Below are 19,149 nucleotides of genomic sequence, written 5' to 3' on the forward strand. Positions count from 1 at the left end.
AAGAATCCACAGAGTCAGCTAAATAAATGTAATTGTAGAGGGACACTGTTACAAAGCCTTAGCGCCACAGACTGATAAGCTCTGCCCCCTTTACTCTTCATTTGTTTAAGATCTTTACACACACAAGTAACTCTGAGACAGCAGCTGCTATCAAAATGCTAAATATAGGTGGCGCTAATGTGCATTGGAGTGGTTGGCAAAAAAAAAAAAGAACACGAAGAAGAAGACCAACGCAGCCACAACAACGACAGCTAACCTTGCTATCGGTTAGCTAGCTTAAGTTAGTATCACACAAAATATGTCACGCTCAGTGTGAACAAGGGAGGAAACAATAAAGCTGCAAACTCAGATAACGTGACGGACATAGGTACGTCCACGCGTTACATTCACTGCTTGTGAAAACATTTGAAAAACGGTATCCTGTTACAATGCCATGCCAGCTACAAATGGGAACGTTAGCGTGCTGCTAAGGCAGCTAACATAACCGGCTTTTCCCATACATTTGCTATTCGAAGCTAGCTAAACTAAAGCTGAGCCTAACAACACGAGTGGATATCGCTGGTTAAGTTAAACCAGTTATCAGAATAAATGCTAATAACTGAAAAACAGAGAAAATGTAGCGCTGTTTTCGGGTATGTCATCAGCTAGCTAGCATTTGATCATTATGAAGCCTATTTAAGCGTACACTGACGTAATCTATAAAACGGCGCTCGGACTGTCTGTGCAGTTTTTGTGGGTAATTTTGTTTAACGTAGATACACACATACCTGTGTACCGGTCGTTTTAGTGGTGAAGTGATGTCAGAGGTCTTGACGTGAGTGTTTTCACCTGTTAGATGCTGAGGGCAGCCTGCCACCATGTATGCCGTGTACAGACAAGCCCACACACCGACCTCAGTGGAGTTTTCTGTCTACTGCAATTTTATATCCAGTAACGAGAAGAACCTGGTCGTAGCTGGAACGTCTCAACTGTTTGTTTACAGGATCATTCATGATGTGGAGGTAACTTTAACTCTAAGATTCCCCTTTTTCTTTGTGCCTTTTTTTTTAACACAAGCATGAAAGGGCTTTTTGACGTATGCCACATTTGTGTTATTTCAGAGTACTTCAAAGGCTGACAAGTCATCTGGTATGTCAAAGAAAGCATCTCATTCAAATACAATTTTACTGTTGGTAAAAAAATGTTTGTTGTTTTGCTGAGTCTCAGCTTTTCTTGTGCAGATTCCAAATCTCGCAAAGAGAAGCTGGAGCAGGTGGCTTCCTTTTCTCTCTTTGGGAACATCATGTCTATGGCCAGTGTACAACTTGTTGGAGCCAGCAGAGATGCACTCCTTTTGAGTTTCAAAGATGCAAAGGTATTATAGAGCAAGCAGTGTGCTGCTTAAATAAACCATGCTGTTTACCCCTAGAATTGTTTCTCAGTGACCTTTGCCTGTGCTTTGTCTCTCACCAGCTGTCTGTGGTAGAGTATGATCCTGGGACACATGATCTTAAGACACTGTCTCTTCATTACTTTGAGGAGCCAGAGCTCAGAGTATGTAGCAACAAAAATAAACCTGAGTTTATGTTCATGTGTCAAAGTGACTCAACTGTGAATATAACTGTTCTTGTATTTTCAGGATGGCTTTGTACAGAATGTACATATTCCCATTGTCCGTGTAGATCCAGAGAATCGCTGTGCTGTAATGCTCGTTTATGGCACCAAACTCGTGGTGCTGCCATTCCGAAAGGACACGCTAACGGATGAACAAGAGAGTGGCGTTGGAGAAGGGTAAGCTATACATCCAATTATTAAAGTTGATTTGTTGCGCTCAGTTCCAGCTCAGTTGTTTTGATTTTTTTTTTTACTCTACTAGAGTAGCTTTGCGTGATGCAGTTCATAGAAAAAAAGGGACACCAGTATCTGAAATCATTAGATTATTTGCTAGGATCAATCAAAAGACAGAAATGAAACTTCTGAGAACCATGTCCATTCATACACTCAGTGCATGGGCTTTATCACAAGTTACTGCATAAGTGGGGGGCAGATAGAGGTGATCAAAGCCCAGGCTGCTTTCATAGTGACCTTCAGCTTGCCTCCAATTTTAGTATTTCTCAACTGTCGCTTGATAAAATCCATAAATTCTCCATGAAATTCAGTTTGGCTGAGCTTGTCAATTAAGGGCAGTAACTTTGTCTGCAAACTACTCAGCCAAAGGTTTGGCACTGTGGGTGGGTCCTGCTGGAAAAGGATCAGCATTTCCATAAAGCTTGTCAGCAGGTCGAAAGTTGAAGTGCATTAAAATTTGCTGGTAGAAAGTTAGGTTGACATTGCACTTGATAAAACACAGCGGACCAACAGCCATGAACACTGTCAGGTCACATTGCACCCAAATTGTCACAGACTGTAGAAATGTCACACTGGGCTTGACACACCTTGGAGTCCATGCCTCTGCACTCTTCTTCATGACTCTATAAGTTTGATTTCCAAATGAAAGGGAAATTTTACTTTCACCTGAGAAGAGGACAGTTGGACCAATGAGCAACAGTGCAGTTACTTACAACGTAACATGACTACACATCAGGTGGACACAACCCACAGTTACTGTGATTAACTGTTCACAGCTGTCCATCCCTCCTTTGCATTTTAAGCTACTTTCTCGCAACTGTTAGCAAATATTGTATCAATAATCATAAATGAGTAAGATAAAAACTGTTAAAAATAACCATAAAAATCACAACATCAATATAAGGAGTCACAATCAGCAGATTCCTGGAGAGAAATTGTACAAAGAAGTGGAAAAACTTGAAGGACAAATATTTTTGCCTCTGGAAAAAAAACTAACCACCACAAATAGTGAAGACTTTGTATTTATTTCTATCATGACGGGCACTGTATGTAAAACACCTGGACACGACCACATGATAATTAACAGTTAATGCACCAGCACGCAACCAGAAATAAGGGCGGAGACATCAGCCTCTTATGTTACATAGTAGGCTCTTCAAACAGTGCAGAACAGTGCTTTGATCCAGCACTCTGAGAACAGCCAGCCTTTTCAGCAATGACACTCCTTGTCTGGAGGGTTTGTGGTTTTGTGTGAACTAGTTTGGGATGCACTGTATTCATAGTATTTGAATTGTAATTTAAATGAAATGGTTTGAATAATTTGAGATGATGTATTTCAGATTTTTATGAGCTACAAGTCGTGTTCTTGAAACTTATAACAGAAACGCTTGACTTTACATGAGAACAGAATATATGAAACTTGTTTTTGAATTCAATTACAAAACAAAATGAACTTGTTTTACATCATGAATTTGATGAATGAGTATATAAAACAGAATAATAGAGAAAAGGATGTTAGATCCTCATAAACGTCTCTCTACTTGATGTTACCTAAACATGCTTTTTCTTTTAATGTTACTGCAGTTTTCAAACGAACGCTGTCTGTTTATCTCTTCTCCAGACCTAAATCCAGCTTCTTGCCCAGCTACATCATTGACGTCCGTGAACTAGATGAGAAGCTCCTCAACATCATTGACATGAAGTTCCTCCACGGCTACTACGAGCCCACGTTGCTCATTCTTTTTGAGCCCAACCAGACATGGCCTGGGTTAGTGCGAACAGATTCAGTTCTGTCAGGAGAAAGGAAAAAAAAATACGAAAATGAGTCGCCTAATATATGCTTGGTGTTCTGCCCAAGTCAAGTATGCATCTGGAAACACTGCATTGGCAACTTGGTATTAATTTGAGTTTCTAAGCAGCCACTTTTATCAGAATTGTCACTTCTCCTATATGCTTTTTTTCCCCAGGCGTGTGGCTGTCCGTCAGGACACTTGCAGCATTGTTGCAATCTCCCTCAACATCATGCAGAAGGTTCATCCTGTCATCTGGTCTCTCAGTAATCTGCCCTTTGATTGTACACAGGTCATGGCTGTCCCCAAACCCATCGGTGAGTTCTGAGGAAGCGTGTCAGTGCTCTGTTGGATATGAATTTGCATTAAGCGAGTGCTGATCACACTTGAAACGTTTGCAGGTGGTGTGGTGGTGTTTGCTGTGAATTCGCTGCTCTATCTGAACCAGAGCGTTCCTCCCTACGGAGTCTCGCTCAATTCTCAGACAAATGGGACCACAGCCTTTCCTCTGCGTAAGATTAATCATTTCAAACCCACGCCTGTACGTGTATCTCTGGGTATGCTGTGATGCTCACCACTCTATACCATGTCTCGGTTGTGCAGGTGTACAAGATGAAGTGAAGCTCACGCTGGACTGTTGTCAGTCTGACTTTATTGCTTACGACAAGATGGTGATCTCGCTGAAAGGAGGGGAGATGTGAGTTATTGTAACACTACCAGCAGCATGCATGCAAATGTTGATGACATTAAATTATTTCTTACTGGCTGCTGCTGTTTTGCAGTTACGTGTTGACACTGATAACTGACGGCATGAGGAGCGTGCGCGCTTTCCACTTTGACAAAGCTGCTGCCAGCGTCCTGACGACCTGCGTAAGTCCTGCCTCTGACTGTGAGCAGTGATGATCTGGTGATACAGGAGCTCTGTTTCTTAAACATACTCGTTCTGTCATGTTTCTGTGGACAGACACAGAGGACATGAGGGAGCAGGATTTGAGCAGGCAAACGTTGCTTTTTTTTATCCCTCTGCTCTAATTCAGAGGGTTATACCAACAGGAGAGAATCAAACCACTGTTAACCTTTAAACATACATCAGTGAAAAAGGTTTAGGCTATCATAATTACTGAACTTGGGTCAATGGATACCAGATGAACACTGACGTTTGCTGTCGTCCTGTTTACATTCAATGCTTTCTTTTTCCACCGACTCTTTCAGGTTGTTAACATCTTTAAAAATACAAAATGCAGGTCTTGCAATAGGGTTGGGGTTCTCCCCGGGTACTCTGGCTTCCTCCCACAGTCCAAAGACATGCAGTTAATAGGGATAGGTTAATTGGAAACACTAAATTGCCCATAGGTGTGAATGCGGGAGTCAATGTGAGTGCGAATGGTTGTCTCCTGTCTATGTGTTAGCCCCACGACAGACTGGCGACCTGAAAAGCATAAGCTGAAGTGCATGGATGGATGTCTTGCAATACAACAGTGAAAACCCACAATAATAGTTAGAAATGGTTAGGTGTCATCCTGGCCATCCTACTTGTTAGCTTATGGAAATGGAAATATGATCATTTCTTGACCAAAGGCTTAGGAGTAATTACTTGTTTTTCCATCCATGTCAGCTCTTAAATTTGCTTTAATATGACACTTAAATTGATCTTAAAAGCTTCGCTTGTAACTGTGGACCCCCTGAATGATGCAGCCAGTTATACTGTCGCCTTACATTACTCTTCTTCCTTAGATGGTGACCATGGAGCCCGGATACCTTTTCCTGGGTTCCCGCCTCGGAAACTCGCTGCTCCTGAAGTACACAGAGAAACTGCAGGAGACGCCAGCGGAGGAAGGCAAAGAAAGGCAGGACAAAGAAAAAGACAAAGACAAACAAGTGAGCTGGTGCAAACTTAAATACAGCAATTCTTAGATTTGGTGCTAGTTTGAGCGTTGAATTTAGATATAGTATTTTCTAGTTTTTCTCACTGCGCTTGAAAGGTGATGTGTTTTATTTGACGTGTTGTCTCTTTTTTCTTTCTTTCTTTCTTTCTTTCTTTTAGGAGGAACCACCAAGCAAAAAGAAGCGAGTTGAATCCTCCACCAATTGGACCGGTACATTTCCTGTTTGACATGTGCACAATAGCAGCGTGTGTGAGAACTGCCAGTCTGTGTTATACTCGACTTCTTTGTTTTGTCAGATGAGGTGGATGAGATAGAAGTGTATGGAAGTGAGGCCCAGTCAGGCACTCAGCTGGCCACCTACTCCTTTGAGGTAAAAAGCTTAACTGCTAAGCTTAACTGTGGTGTAGATGTGCATAGAAGATGAGGAAGAGTCTTTTTCTGTCTTTCACAGGTGTGTGATAGCATACTGAACATTGGGCCTTGTGCAAATGCCTCCATGGGTGAACCTGCTTTCCTGTCCGAGGAGGTACAGACAGTTGAAACAGTCTTATATTAATGCTACAGTTAGCTGTTATGAATTGTCAGCTCAATTTTTTTTATTCCACTCACAGTTTCAGAGCAACCCTGAGCCTGACCTGGAAGTTGTAGTTTGCTCTGGCTTCGGCAAGAATGGTGCCCTGTCTGTGCTTCAGGTAAAACCTCCTTACTAGATCAGTCTCTCATTCATGATTTCTGGTACCGCACCGTCCTAAAACCTGTGGTCGCGAGGCCCGTCTGCCACAGGTCCAGTCACGGTGCTAAAGTCAAGTCTGGGTCTACCAGGGCTGCCTCAGAGATCGACGGAGTAGCCTGTAAACACCCCAGAAACAACAATCCTCAGCGCATAATTAAAACGCACACAGGGAAGCGTGTGTGAGTCACAACAGTAGAATCGTGTGTCTGTTTTTTCCCCCTTCTTTCATTTGTTAATTTGTTAAATTCTGTTCTCAGAGAAGCATCCGACCCCAAGTAGTCACTACGTTTGAGTTGCCAGGTTGTCACGACATGTGGACTGTGATCTCAAGTGACGTCAAAGAAGACAAAACAGTAAAGTGTTATTTTGTTATTTCTCTAATAAACATTGGAAATAAGTGCTGGCGACACCTTTTAAACTCACATGCTTGTTACGCCTCTCACAGGCTGCAAAAAGCGACGAGTCAGAGGATGGGGCTGAGGCTGAGACGGGTGATGATGGTGAAGAGGGAGAAAAGGACAAAGAGGAGGTGGAAAAGGAGGAAGAGGAGAAGAAGACGGAACCTTCCATGGAGGATGATGCGAAGAAGCATGGCTTCCTCATTCTGAGCAGAGAAGATTCAACAATGGTAAAAACATGTTAATCGATTTTGTTGTGATTGAAGTCGTGGTAAAAGACTGTAACTGATACTCTGCTGCTTTTCTTTGACAAGAAAGATTATTTAAAACATGGAACACAGACTGTATATAAAAGGTGGAAGTAGCTACAGTGATGCCACTCGTTAGTTTTGAACTCCTTTTGAAGCCTCAATGTTAGCGTTAGAAGCGGAAATCAAGCGCTTCAAATGAAATGATCATTTAACTTGTATGGGTGAATCACACAGATACCTGGTAACTTTTTATTAGTAACAAACTAATAAAAAACGAGAGCTTCACTCACTAAAACTGGAGCACAAACTTATTGGACAGATCGTTCCGGACAACAAGGCAAATTACATGTTAGACGAATCTGTTCAAATGCTCCAGAAGGCACCACAAGTGGTAAATGGCCTGCATTTGTATGTCCCTAAGGACCCCAAAGCGCTTTACACTACATTCAGTCATTCACCCATTCACACACACAAGCACACACATAGCGAAGGTCCAGTTCACTGACTCCAATGAAAGGATCTTAGCATTAAGTAGACATGTATATCTGTGTGTCATGCACAGTTCATGGATGCAGCTTGCTAACCAAGCTTGATAGTGTTAGTTGATAGCTTAGCACTTACCCCTCTAAGCCAAGTAAACTGGCTTTTGGCTTTAAAATAAGAACAGCAGTAAACCAGAGCTTTCCAAAATATGGAAATCAAAACCGACGTGTTTATCCTCATATACAGTCTGTGGTAGTGACTATTAGAGGGAATTCAAAGTTTGGCTTTATTTTTCAGCTCCTGAAGGTGCTGCTTGATCTTGTAGACTGTTTATTATTTCATCTCTGCTTTTGAAGTTGGATGTAAGCATCTTTGCGTTTTCCTGAAGATCCTTCAAACAGGTCAGGAGATCATGGAGCTGGATACCAGTGGTTTTGCGACTCAGGGACCCACTGTGTATGCTGGGAACATTGGGGACAACAAGTACATCATTCAGGTCTCTCCCATGGGCCTTCGTCTGCTGGAAGGAGGTACAATTAGTTGGTTTATTTATTTTGTAACTTTTGTCCTTAGCTTTGAATAATTGCAGCTGGAAGCTGTTAAACAAAAACCTCATTAAATAAAGTAAAACAAGTTGTTGTGTTTTAAAAGCGTTAGTTTAGTGTGTGTGTTTGTTTTGGTTCATCATTTGAGTGATACCTTTAACAATTTTTTTTTTCTTTTTCTGTCAGTGAGACAGCTCCACTTCATCCCCGTGGACCTGGGTTCTCCCATAGTGCATTGCTCTGTGGCTGACCCATATGTGGTTATCATGACTGCTGAGGGAGTGGTCACCATGTTTGTGCTGAAGTCTGACTCGTACATGGGGAAGATGCACCGACTGGCACTGCAGAAACCACAGATTCCCAGCGTGAGTGACCGGTGTTCACAAAAACAAACACCCCCCCTGCTGGCCACAGTGAGGCTCACCCAGCAGAGTTGGCCGACTCAGTTTCACTTCTTTAATATTGGCAGCGTTCATGACGGTCTTTCTCTTATGGAAACTGGATTTGCAAAACGCTCTTATGTGGTTCTCAGCAGTATTAACCTTGGTTAAACTGGTTTCTGATTTAACAGCAATCTCGTGTCATCACACTGTGCGCCTACCGAGACGTGAGCGGAATGTTTACAACAGAAAACAAAGTGAGCTGCTCCATCAAAGAGGACACCATCAGGAGTCAGTCTGAAGCAGAGACCATCATCCATGACATGAGGTAAGAGTTCAGTTCGCCTCCTCACTGACGCCTTCAGCCAGTCTTCACACTGCTGACTGTTATTAAATGCGTGTGCAGCAACACAGTGGATGACGAGGAGGAAATGCTGTACGGAGACTCGAATGCGAGTGCAACGCCTGCCAAGGAAGATATGAACCGCAGCTTTGTGGCACCGGCAACGTCTGGGAGCGAGGCGACCTCGAGCAAAGCAGAGCCAACCCATTGGTGCATGATCATCAGGGAGAATGGAGTGATGGAGGTATGGTGATAGTTGTTTACTGGAATCTACTGAATGCTGATTCACCATTTATTCTATTTACAATGGAAAACAAACACGTAAGATGCTTTTAGAACTTTCACAAGAGAGATGTAATTTAAAGTCACATTTAAAAGCGTGTATTTCTTTTTGATGTTTTTTTTTTTTTTTTAAGTAATGATCAATGCACTGGGTAAAACGTCTGCACTCAGCTGGGGAGGGTTCATTTTCTCTGAAGTGGGATTGTATCAGGTCCTTGTGGACAGTCCGTGCGTTCCCTACAGTACCGACCTGCACACAAACTAAAGCCATTTTCTGCTGTGGACACAATCAGCAGCACACTGATTGTAAACACCTAAAAGAATCAATAAGGTTTCAAGTGTTTGCTATCTTAGAACATTTTCACCACTTCTGCTGGCATCAGAAAGCTCCTTCAGACAATGAAGTGAAGCCGTCACACTCCACTAGAAACTTCATTTACTGCGCCCTCGGTCAGTTTGTGTTATTTTGTGACTGCAGTTGTTTAGTGTACATTCAAACTAATAAAACTGCACAGTCACACAGACTAGACTGAATATTTTTCACTTTTTTTTCCTCAAAGACGTCTGGATGCTTTGAAGAAGATAAGTTTTTATTTACAGTGTTTCCTCATGTTACAAACAGAGGGAGAGTGGGAGAGCTTCAAACACTGGCAAGACTTTTCTGAGGGAACTCTTAACAGTATGAACACTTTGGAAAAAGGTAGAAAACTCCATGTCACTAAGCCCTAATTGGCGCTAAAGGAGAATATCAAACCACCTCAGGTTTTAGCTATTTATTTTAGCTCATTAGTTTAACCACAATCTCATCACACTCTGTCACATGGATCAAGAAATGTTTGATTGAGAAATCTGAGTTCAGTCTTCATCTAAACCAGTGAATAATCAGCTTCGGGGCAGCCTTTTAAAGCCCCCCTCCACAGTTGGTTCTGATTGTTTACATAACTTGCTCTTTCTGTTGGTTTTCTTGAGGTGAGAGGTAATTGGACTAATGGCTGCATCTTCCTTTGTCAGTGATTTTTATGCAGTTAAAAGACTCTTGGCCTCAGCTAAGCTGTTATTGGTAATATGAGTGTTTGATCTTTCAGTATGTTGAAACTGTGTACTGCACACTGTTAAATCAGACATAATTAGCAATTTCCAAATTAGTTTGGTTAAAGTGATCTGTGTTATTCTACTCCCAAGCAAACATTGTTTTCCTGGGAAAAAGGATTTATCAGGTGCTGTTGGAGGGGAAGAAATAAGCTAGCAAGCTGCTTAAAAAATCAAAAGCTAAAAAGCAGGGAGGTTTTAGAGGGTTTGAAGTTGACATGATGCTCTGCAGCTTCTAGGTATTGCTGGCTACTTTAGAAACTAGAGGAACAGTAATGTATTTCATACGTTTTATGCAGCGAAGCACGAAGGTATATTGTTTTCAGTGAAAGTACATTTCACTTTAGTTTAGTAGTTGTGACACTTGATGGACAAAAAGCAGCCAGCACTGTGTCTGAGATGCTACTTTCACAACAAAGTAAACAATGTTTTTGGAAAGTTTCAGTTGTTTCCAAAGAGCTGTGACTCTGAGCTGATGGAGACTCATTTCCGATGCATGATATAATTCTGAGGTGTTGTAGTGCACAGCTTGATTTTATTTTAAATTAGCTTAAAGGTGTGCTACACTTTGTAATCTTAACACAGTTGTACAACTCTAGCATGACTTTGAAGAAACACACAAGAGACTTATTATTTAATCACTTAACACAGCGGTCCCCGACCTTTTTGCGCCACGGACCGGTTTATGCCCGACAATATTTTCACGGACCGGCCTTTAAGGTGTCGCGAATAAATACAACAAAATAAAACTAGTACCGGCACAGAAAAAAAGAAGATTTATTCATAACACACGTGAAAAGACCCAGGAAAACCGAGTTAACGATAAAAACAATAACAAAATAACGCTGAAAACCGATAAAAACCCTGAAAACCATACATTTCAGACCTGAGCCTCAACTCTTGTGGCCTGGTACCAAACGACTCATGGACCGGTACCGGTCCGAGGCCCGGGGCTTGGGGACCGCTGACTTAACAGATTGATCTGTGGTTCACAGCCAGTTTTTTCCTGGATGTTGACTTGCAGTTTGTTGCAGTTTGTTACAGTTTGTGTGAACATACAATAAAACTGAACTTGAAAATAACACATGATCAGTATGTACAGTAAAGAATCAGAAGAACATTAGGGCTTATTTCTGCATTCACTCATTTTGACTGCTGGTTATTTGAACAGATTTATCAGCTGCCAGACTGGCGCTTGGTGTTCCTGGTGAAGAACTTCCCAGTGGGCCAAAGGGTGCTGGTGGACAGTTCCTCTGGCCAATCGGCAACACAGGGGGAGGGTAAAAAAGAAGAAGTCACCCGTCAAGGAGAGATTCCATTAGTTAAAGAAGTGGCTTTGGTTTCACTTGGCAACAATCACAGTAAACCATATTTGCTGGTGAGTTTTTACAGTTTTCAGTGCTAAGGTCAGATGTTGTGTTGGAAAACTCTTCTCCACCTCCCAACACTCTACAGTCACTTCTGCTGTGTCATATTAATCATTCACCAGATGTAACAAACCATAGTAAAAAACAACAACTACATTTTCATTGTTTTCTAGGTCCACGTTGAACAAGAGCTTCTGATCTATGAAGCGTTCCAGTATGATCAACAACAGCCACAAAACAACCTGAAAGTCCGCTTCAAAAAAGTGTGTGCACTGATAAAATTAAATCAAGTCAGCTTAGGTGACGCCTCATTAACCGTGTCACCGGACTCTCCACAGGTACCCCACAACATTAACTTCAGGGAAAAGAAATCCAAGCTCAAGAAAGATAAGAAAGCAGAGAGCAGTGCCACCGAGGAAAATTCTGGCGTGAAAGGTCGGATTGCCAGGTTCAGATACTTTGAGGACATCTCTGGATACTCAGGAGTAAGAATGCCTTTGTTAAGAACTAATTATAGACCTTTGTTATTCAAGAAACAGCCCTGCAACCAGGAGTCTTTTTGTGTCTTTGCTATCCCAGGTATTTATCTGCGGCCCGTCTCCTCACTGGATGTTGGTCACGTCTCGTGGAGCGTTGAGGCTTCACCCAATGACCATTGATGGCTCCATTGAGTCTTTCTCCCCCTTCCATAATATCAACTGCCCCAAAGGTTTTCTGTACTTTAACAAACAGGTACAAGAACTGTTTGTTTTATTTTATTGTTATACTTTACTAGACTGCACTGAGCTGGTTTTTATTATGAAATCGGTAGACAAATTACGACGTGCAGACATTTTTGTCCTCAGAGCTTTATGAATATAAACGTGGAGGTCCTGAAGAGTTTAGAAATTCAGTGTTTTTTTGCACACGTTAAGAAAAGAGACCACAGAGGAAGGAGCGTAATTATTCTGGAACAGCACCAGGTTTAATTGTCTCAGCTGAGAAAGTGTTTGAAGATCACTAAAGCAAGCCAGAAGTGACATTACAGGAAGTAAACAAACCAAATCAGATCCTTGAGGCTTTTCTGTGTGTGTGCTCTCTCACAGGGCGAGCTAAGGATCAGCGTTTTGCCCACGTATCTGTCCTACGACGCCCCGTGGCCAGTCAGAAAAATCCCTCTGAGGTGCACCGTCCACTATGTCTCCTACCACGTGGAATCCAAGGCAAGGCTCTTCTCGCTAAGCCCTCACAGCACCAAAGGCGCTGAAGCCTCGACACACATTTGAGGCGAAACACATTCCCCGGACTCAAACACATCCACTCGGATAACACGATGCAAAATAAAAGCATATTGATCGAGGAGATGAAAGGCTTCTGGCCTTGAAGTTTTTCTTACTGGAAAAGAAAAAAAATCAATGCAGGGTGACTTTGAAGAGATTAAGTCTTTGATGTGAACCTTTTTTTTAGTGGGATTTTGTATTTTTTCCTTTCAGGTGTATGCTGTGTGCACCAGTGTGAAAGAACCATGCACACGCATTCCGAGGATGACAGGAGAGGAGAAGGAATACGAAGTCATAGAACGAGGTCAGTGTTTCGGAGACCGTCTCTAAAGCACCTTCTGTTGTTTAAATGTGCTGTAGAAATAAAACAGACTTGACAGTCAACACAAAAAGATTATTATATAGAGATTTAATAAATAATATTAATAATTGTTTATTTAGCACAGTTCAACTCAGAGGATAGAAACAAAGTATCGATGCTATTGGACTGGTAGCTATCCAGTCCCAGCACCTGCGTTGGTATTGATATTATCAATGTATGAAAGTAGTGATCAGCCTTTCCAGCAAAAATGTTATTCACTGATCACTTGACAGCCTTTATTCAAAGAATATAGATTCAGTACATACAGAATATTTGACCTTAGATTAGATTAATTGCTGTTTAAATACAGGGAGGTTCTATTTATCGGTTACTTCAGGGGATCATTTAGAAGTATTTGACAAACTACTTTTAGTTGGCTATTTGAGCTTTTTAAATCTGATCTGTCTTTGGCTGATTTGTTTCCATGTGAATAGAGAGCATTGATGTTTCTCCTCTTGCCCCCTGCAGATGAACGCTACATTCATCCGCAGCAGGAGAAGTTCTCAATCCAGCTCATCTCTCCAGTGAGCTGGGAGGCCATTCCCAACACACGGTAAAAGCTTTTTATTGCACTGCTTTAAAGAGCCATAGTGCAGTTTGTGAAATCAATAGAAATGCTTCGTTTTAATAGATACTGGGCAGCCATGGAGAAAGTGGTCCAGCCCAGATTGTGCCAGTTTTATTTTCTCATTTTCCCTGCCCTGAGCTGTTCCACTGGAGACTGTGGGAGAAGTGTGGGCTTTAATTGAAAGTCTTGGGCCATTTATCCAAGTTGTTGTAGACTATAAATTTAGTCTCACGTGGCTGCTTACCTTCATCAGTTGAAAATATTGAGTGGTTTATCCAAGTCCCTGTTCATTAACTACTCTGCATTATTATTAGCGCTCCTCTGAGTGCTTCTCTGTCAGCAGCTGAACGATGCATTATGTAAGCCGGGCCCAGCCGGGTCCTGTAAGCAGCATATTTTGGGGCACTGAGCTTTTGTATTCCTGTGTTTGATGTTGAAGTGCATTTCCATTCAGGATCATTTGATCTGTTATTGTGAAGCAGGGACAGCTGAGGCTTTCTGCCAGTTTAAAGTCTTCAGATTAGGAAACATTTTTAGTTGAACGAACTGTTTTAGATGCACTCAGAAAGTATCTTCAAATGCTGTGTCTAAAGAGCAGCTGCTTTACTGCAAGTTACTGTAATGTAACTTTTTTGAGCGCTTTGATCACACTTCACTTGCATAAGAGCGTGACCTCTTCAAAGGACGATGGAGAACTTAGTTACAGGCAGATAACTCAGACTAGTGAGCTAGTGTTTCCCTGGTTTAAGCCCGGGAGAACAGTTTTAGTATTTTAGTTTCATGCTGCTGCTTTAGGTCTGCTTTCTTTCGCTTTGCTCAAATCGCCCACTTTAAAAAGTTCACCTTCCTTTTCCCCAAGTCATTATCAAAAAAAAAGTTCAGGTTTGACTTTTAGTGAACTAAAGGTCTGCTTGATGGTGCAATATAGTATGTTTATTTTCTCTTCAGAATTTATATTGATTCAACTTTCCGCTCATGCTTTTCCCCTGGGCCTCCATGCCCCACCAATGTGACCCACCTCACAGTTTGAGATCCCCTGTTCTTTGTATCCCTCTCTGTATATGATTTATACAATAAAAATCAATCACCCGTAGTGCACACTTGGGTGTTTTTCCCCACTCAAAGCCCCCCCAGCGTTGCTTCGATCGTCACAAAATCACCCAGAGAAAAAAATCGTCTCACACTGGCTGCTCGACCATATGTACCTGATTGATGATTTCCTGCTGAGCTGGCAGTCTTTCTAGCACCTTCTCCATATTGACATATAATCTATACAGCCATATAAATCCCAATAATCTATGACCGGACGATGCTGTATCATAGATAGATGGTTGCTAACAGGAGTGAATGATTGTGATGTCTGTCTCCATAAAGGATTGACCTGGAGGAGTGGGAACACGTCACGTGCATGAAGACGGTGGCACTGAGGAGTCAGGAGACTGTGTCTGGACTGAAGGGTTACATCGCAGCAGGAACGTGTCTGATGCAGGGGGAGGAGGTCACCTGCAGGGGCCGGGTGAGCTGGAAATGAAACATTATTTAGTCTCTTCCTCCCACATGTCACCTCGTAACAAAACTGCTTTGTTAACTTCCATTAAATTCGTTTTTTGTTTTTCAATTTTGTCTCACCTTCAGATTCTGATCCTGGATGTGATTGAAGTGGTGCCGGAGCCCGGCCAGCCCCTCACCAAGAACAAGTTTAAAGTGCTCTATGAGAAGGAGCAGAAGGGACCGGTGACTGCTCTGTGTCACTGTAACGGATACCTGGTGTCAGCCATTGGCCAGAAGGTCTGAAAAACACTCATGACATGGCTGCATATAGCGACACCAGTGCTCCGTCACACTGGGTCTGGTTATTGAACAGTACTCAAACATTTACCTGGTCAGAGGAGTCCTAGCCTGCTTTCTAATCCAGCCTCTACACACCATCCCACTCAGTGAAAAGGGTCACACTGTAGGGTCTTTAATGGATCAGTTGTCCACCATTAAAATTTAGTACTTTTAAAAGTTTGTTATTGCTGTATATTAGGGATGCACCGATACCACTTTTTTGGAAACGAGTACGAGTACTTGCATTTCAGTACTCGCCAATACCGATACCGAGTACTTAATAAAAACATGATTTAAATTTACAGGTAACAGCTTTAGTCCTATAATTTAACAAAAAAAAAACAAGGGACTGGTTTGGAATTAAGAACATTTATTTAAAATGAAAAGCATGTTGCATGCAACATATTACAGAATAAATAATTATGAAAAATACATTTAAACAGTGACAGTGCAACTCAAGTATTTTTTTCAGTTTGTTGTAAACTCTGCCGCTTTGGACAACACAAGGGGCATTAATAAACATCTTTGCTATTTAGTGCACAATATTTGAATAAACTAACAACATCCACCAAAATAGAACTGTGGCAGTCAGTGCAACTGAGGTAGGTATTAACATCAAGTCTAAGATGACTCACTTAAAGGAGAGAAAAAGTGAGTGGCAGGGTTTTTGTTTTTTTTAAGAAAAGTAGCTTTTCTGCATTATCAGCAGTCAGACTGTTTCTGTTTTCATCTATAATGTGTGACACTGAGCTAAAAAGCCTTTCACTTTCCACACTGCTACATGGGGCTGAGAGGTATTTACTCGTCTGTTTCTCTGTTTAGAAGTCTCACAAGCACAGTCACAGCTGGGATGACATCAGAGGCTAGTGCGTCGTAGCTGCTCACTTTTTTAGTTAGTTCCTCAAAGGGGGCGAGGATGGCAACAGTCGTCTCCATAAGAGCCCATTGGTGAGCGGTGAGATAGTCAGGGAGTTCATGCTCGGACACCCCCAGCACTCGCTTTTGCTCAATGAGGGACTGGAGCATGTAATACGTGCTGTTTCTTTTCGCGTCTTCGTTCACTTTGAAATAGTTCCACATGGCTGACTTGTCTCGCCTGCCCTTCTCTCAGCTCTGAGCTGCAGCCGGGGCCTGGGGGTGGGCACTCGGCGCCTGGGGGCGGGCACTCGGCGCCTGTGATTAACCCCTTACCTGCCGCTCAAACATAGACAAGTCTCAGACCGTGGTATCGGTCCCCGGTATCGGGGGACTTTTAACGAGTACGAGTACTTTAGAAAATGTGGTATCGAGGCCGATACCCGATACCGGTATCGGTGCATCCCTACTGTATATTTTAGAAAATGTTGCACAATCAGTCAGATAGTGAAATCTGACTGATTGTGCCCGGTTGCCTCTCATCTGAACTCACTTATTATTAAGCCACTGAATTTTTTGTCAGGATGCTCGCTGGAGTTTAAATGACCTTTAATGTTTCATTTTTGAAATTCTGCGATAATCACCCGAAGAGGTGAGTCGCCCGCAAAAACAAATGGTATAACTTCCTCTTTCAGATCTTCCTGTGGGTCCTGAAGGACAATGATCTGACGGGTATGGCCTTCATCGACACGCAGCTCTACATCCACCAGATGTTCAGCATCAAGAATTTCATCCTGGCTGCTGACTTGATGAAGAGCATCTCGTTACTGCGCTACCAGGAGGAGAGCAAGACGCTGTCTCTTGTCAGCAGGGTGAGGAGGAAACGCCACGACACGACTCAATGGGTGGAGCCTGTCCCAGACTCAAACATCTGTCATTTCAAGTATTCCCAAATGAAGTCAGGGTCGTAAACAGTCAGGAAAGATGTGCTGTATGAGAGTGTAAATCAGGATTAAGTAACCGTGGCTACAGCACACAGTGGAGGGTGTACTGATGAAGATCTGTGAGTGATTACTGATGTCTTTCAGCCAGGTTCATCTTGACGAGAGCAGCTCTGGCAGCAGGGGATGATTCAGGGGCCTGTAGCCTTCTCTGTTGGGTTTTAACTCTTTTCTTATTGTTTTGGCAACAGGATGCAAAGCCTTTAGAAGTCTACAGCATCGAATTCATGGTGGATAACAACCAGCTTGGATTCTTGGGTAACGTCTGGAATAATCTTTATTTTACAAAAACAATCAACAACAACAAAGAAACTTTAATGATCAAATCGTTTTCTCACAAAGCTTTTCTGTTCTCTTGCTTCCAGTGTCGGATCGAGACAAGAACCTCTATGTTTACATGTATTTGCCTGAAGGTACGTGCTGTCGATGTTTTGTAACTTAATTTAAAATTACACAGTCCTTGTTAAGTGCTCCGTGTGTGTGTGTTGCAGCTAAAGAGAGCTTTGGAGGAATGCGCCTGCTGAGGCGAGCGGACTTCAACGCCGGAGCTAACATCAACACTTTTTGGCGGATGCCGTGCAGAGGGGCGCTGGACGCTAGCAGCAAAAAGGCTCTAACCTGGGACAACAAGCACATCACGTGGTTCGGTGGGTAGCACAAGGCTTTACCGGGAGAATCAAAACTCATACCAACAAATATTCCTTTTACTAACTGAACTAAGCTGATGTTACCGAATCACATTCAGTCACAACATTGCAAATGTGCTGTGAGCCAAAGATATTCAATTTAATTCATATCAGTTTTATTTATGTAGCGCCAAATCACAACAACAGTCGCCTCAAGGCGCTTTACATTGTACAGTAGATCGTACAATAATAGAGGAAAACCCAACATTCATATGACCCCCTATGAGCAAGCACTTTGGCAACACTGGGAAGGAAAAACTCCCCTCCAGCAGAACCAGGCTCAGGGAGGGGCGGGGCCATCTGCTACGACCGGTTGGGGTGAGAGGATATGAAAGTAAATTAAAACACGAAATTTGATGTAACTGAAAATAAACTGTAAACGATGTGTTTTAAAACTAAACTAAAAGTTCTTGTTAAAAATGAGTTTTTCCCTCCCACTGTCACCAAAGCACTTGCTCAGAGTCTTTACGTTACAATATAAAGTGAGGCGATTGTCGTTACTGATTTATGCTGATTTTATTTTGTGAACTTATCACAACCAGTATGAATCACATGGTAATGAGAAGCTTCAGTTCCCTATATGAACTAATCATGTTCCCACAGCAACCCTGGATGGAGGCATCGGCCTGCTCCTCCCCATGCAGGAGAAGACTTACCGCCGTCTGCTGATGTTGCAAAATGCGCTCACCACCATGCTGCCTCATCACGCGGGTCTGAACCCAAAAGCCTTCAGGTTAGCAGCACTGCAGCTTTCTGACATGAATTATGAAACGTTACAGTTCAGGATGCTGATGTGAGTGACGTGTTTGTCTATGGTATCCAGAATGCTGCACAGCGACAGGCGGAGCCTTCAGAATCCTGTGAAGAACATCCTGGATGGAGAGCTCCTCAACAAGTACCTGTACCTCAGCACGATGGAGCGCAGCGAGCTGGCCAAGAAGATCGGGACGACTCAGGACATCGTGAGTGCACAGAACAGCAGACCGGAGCTTCCCGTTAGCTCAGCTCTTCGCTCATTTAATTTCCTTCTCCCTGCAGATCCTGGATGACCTTCTGGAGATCGACAGAGTAACGGCTCATTTCTGAACGCCACATTCCTGCTTCTTCTTCACTGAGTTGTTTTATAGTGAACAGAAGACTTTTTGTTATGGAAACTTTGATTTGTTTTCTTAGAATATTTTGTATAAAAGAGGGAAAAAAACAAACCAAGACTGG

The 19,149-nt window shown here is 42.5% G+C and overlaps 1 protein-coding gene across 2 annotated transcripts; it reads left to right on the forward strand.

The window, feature by feature from the left end:
- The first annotated feature begins 237 nt into the window (after positions 1-237).
- Positions 238-19,122, forward strand: cpsf1 (cleavage and polyadenylation specific factor 1). 2 transcript variants are annotated; one of them, XM_085345768.1, is made up of 38 exons: positions 238-367; positions 836-1,001; positions 1,101-1,128; positions 1,221-1,354; positions 1,453-1,533; positions 1,619-1,770; positions 3,449-3,595; positions 3,795-3,934; positions 4,019-4,129; positions 4,221-4,314; positions 4,400-4,487; positions 5,352-5,495; positions 5,662-5,713; positions 5,800-5,873; positions 5,955-6,029; positions 6,115-6,195; positions 6,494-6,589; positions 6,682-6,864; positions 7,757-7,898; positions 8,100-8,278; positions 8,485-8,621; positions 8,700-8,880; positions 11,179-11,385; positions 11,548-11,637; positions 11,713-11,859; positions 11,954-12,106; positions 12,460-12,576; positions 12,847-12,937; positions 13,463-13,547; positions 14,937-15,078; positions 15,198-15,350; positions 16,943-17,119; positions 17,440-17,506; positions 17,614-17,661; positions 17,740-17,895; positions 18,538-18,667; positions 18,758-18,896; positions 18,973-19,122. In XM_085345768.1, exons 2-38 carry the CDS (start codon positions 858-860, stop codon positions 19,018-19,020), a joined length of 4,413 nt encoding a protein of 1,470 aa, XP_085201894.1. In that variant the 5' UTR covers positions 238-367; positions 836-857; the 3' UTR covers positions 19,021-19,122. The 2 variants fall into 2 exon arrangements, with proteins under 2 accessions (XP_085201894.1, XP_085201895.1); XM_085345769.1 differs by lacking the exons at positions 238-367; positions 836-1,001; positions 1,101-1,128; ... (2 more) ...; positions 1,619-1,770; positions 3,449-3,595 and adding an exon at positions 3,630-3,689.
- Positions 19,123-19,149: the final 27 nt, after the last annotated feature.

This window comes from Diplotaxodon limnothrissa, linkage group LG22 (genome assembly GCF_057381915.1).
Source record: "Diplotaxodon limnothrissa isolate DT_005_m linkage group LG22, D_limnothrissa_male_GT1.1, whole genome shotgun sequence".
Lineage (NCBI taxonomy): Eukaryota > Metazoa > Chordata > Actinopteri > Cichliformes > Cichlidae > Diplotaxodon > Diplotaxodon limnothrissa.

What these genes read in the sequence shown, in the direction of transcription:
- cpsf1 (XM_085345768.1), top strand. Translation starts at nt 858, where the DNA reads ATGTATGCCGTGTACAGACAAGCCCACACACCGACCTCAGTGGAGTTT. An exon ending in CAACCAGCTTGGATTCTTGG is followed by an intron (nt 17,507 to 17,613) that starts GTAACGTCTGGA and finishes TCTTGCTTCCAG; the next exon opens with TGTCGGATCGAGACAAGAAC. An exon ending in TCGGGACGACTCAGGACATC is followed by an intron (nt 18,897 to 18,972) that starts GTGAGTGCACAG and finishes TTCTCCCTGCAG; the next exon opens with ATCCTGGATGACCTTCTGGA.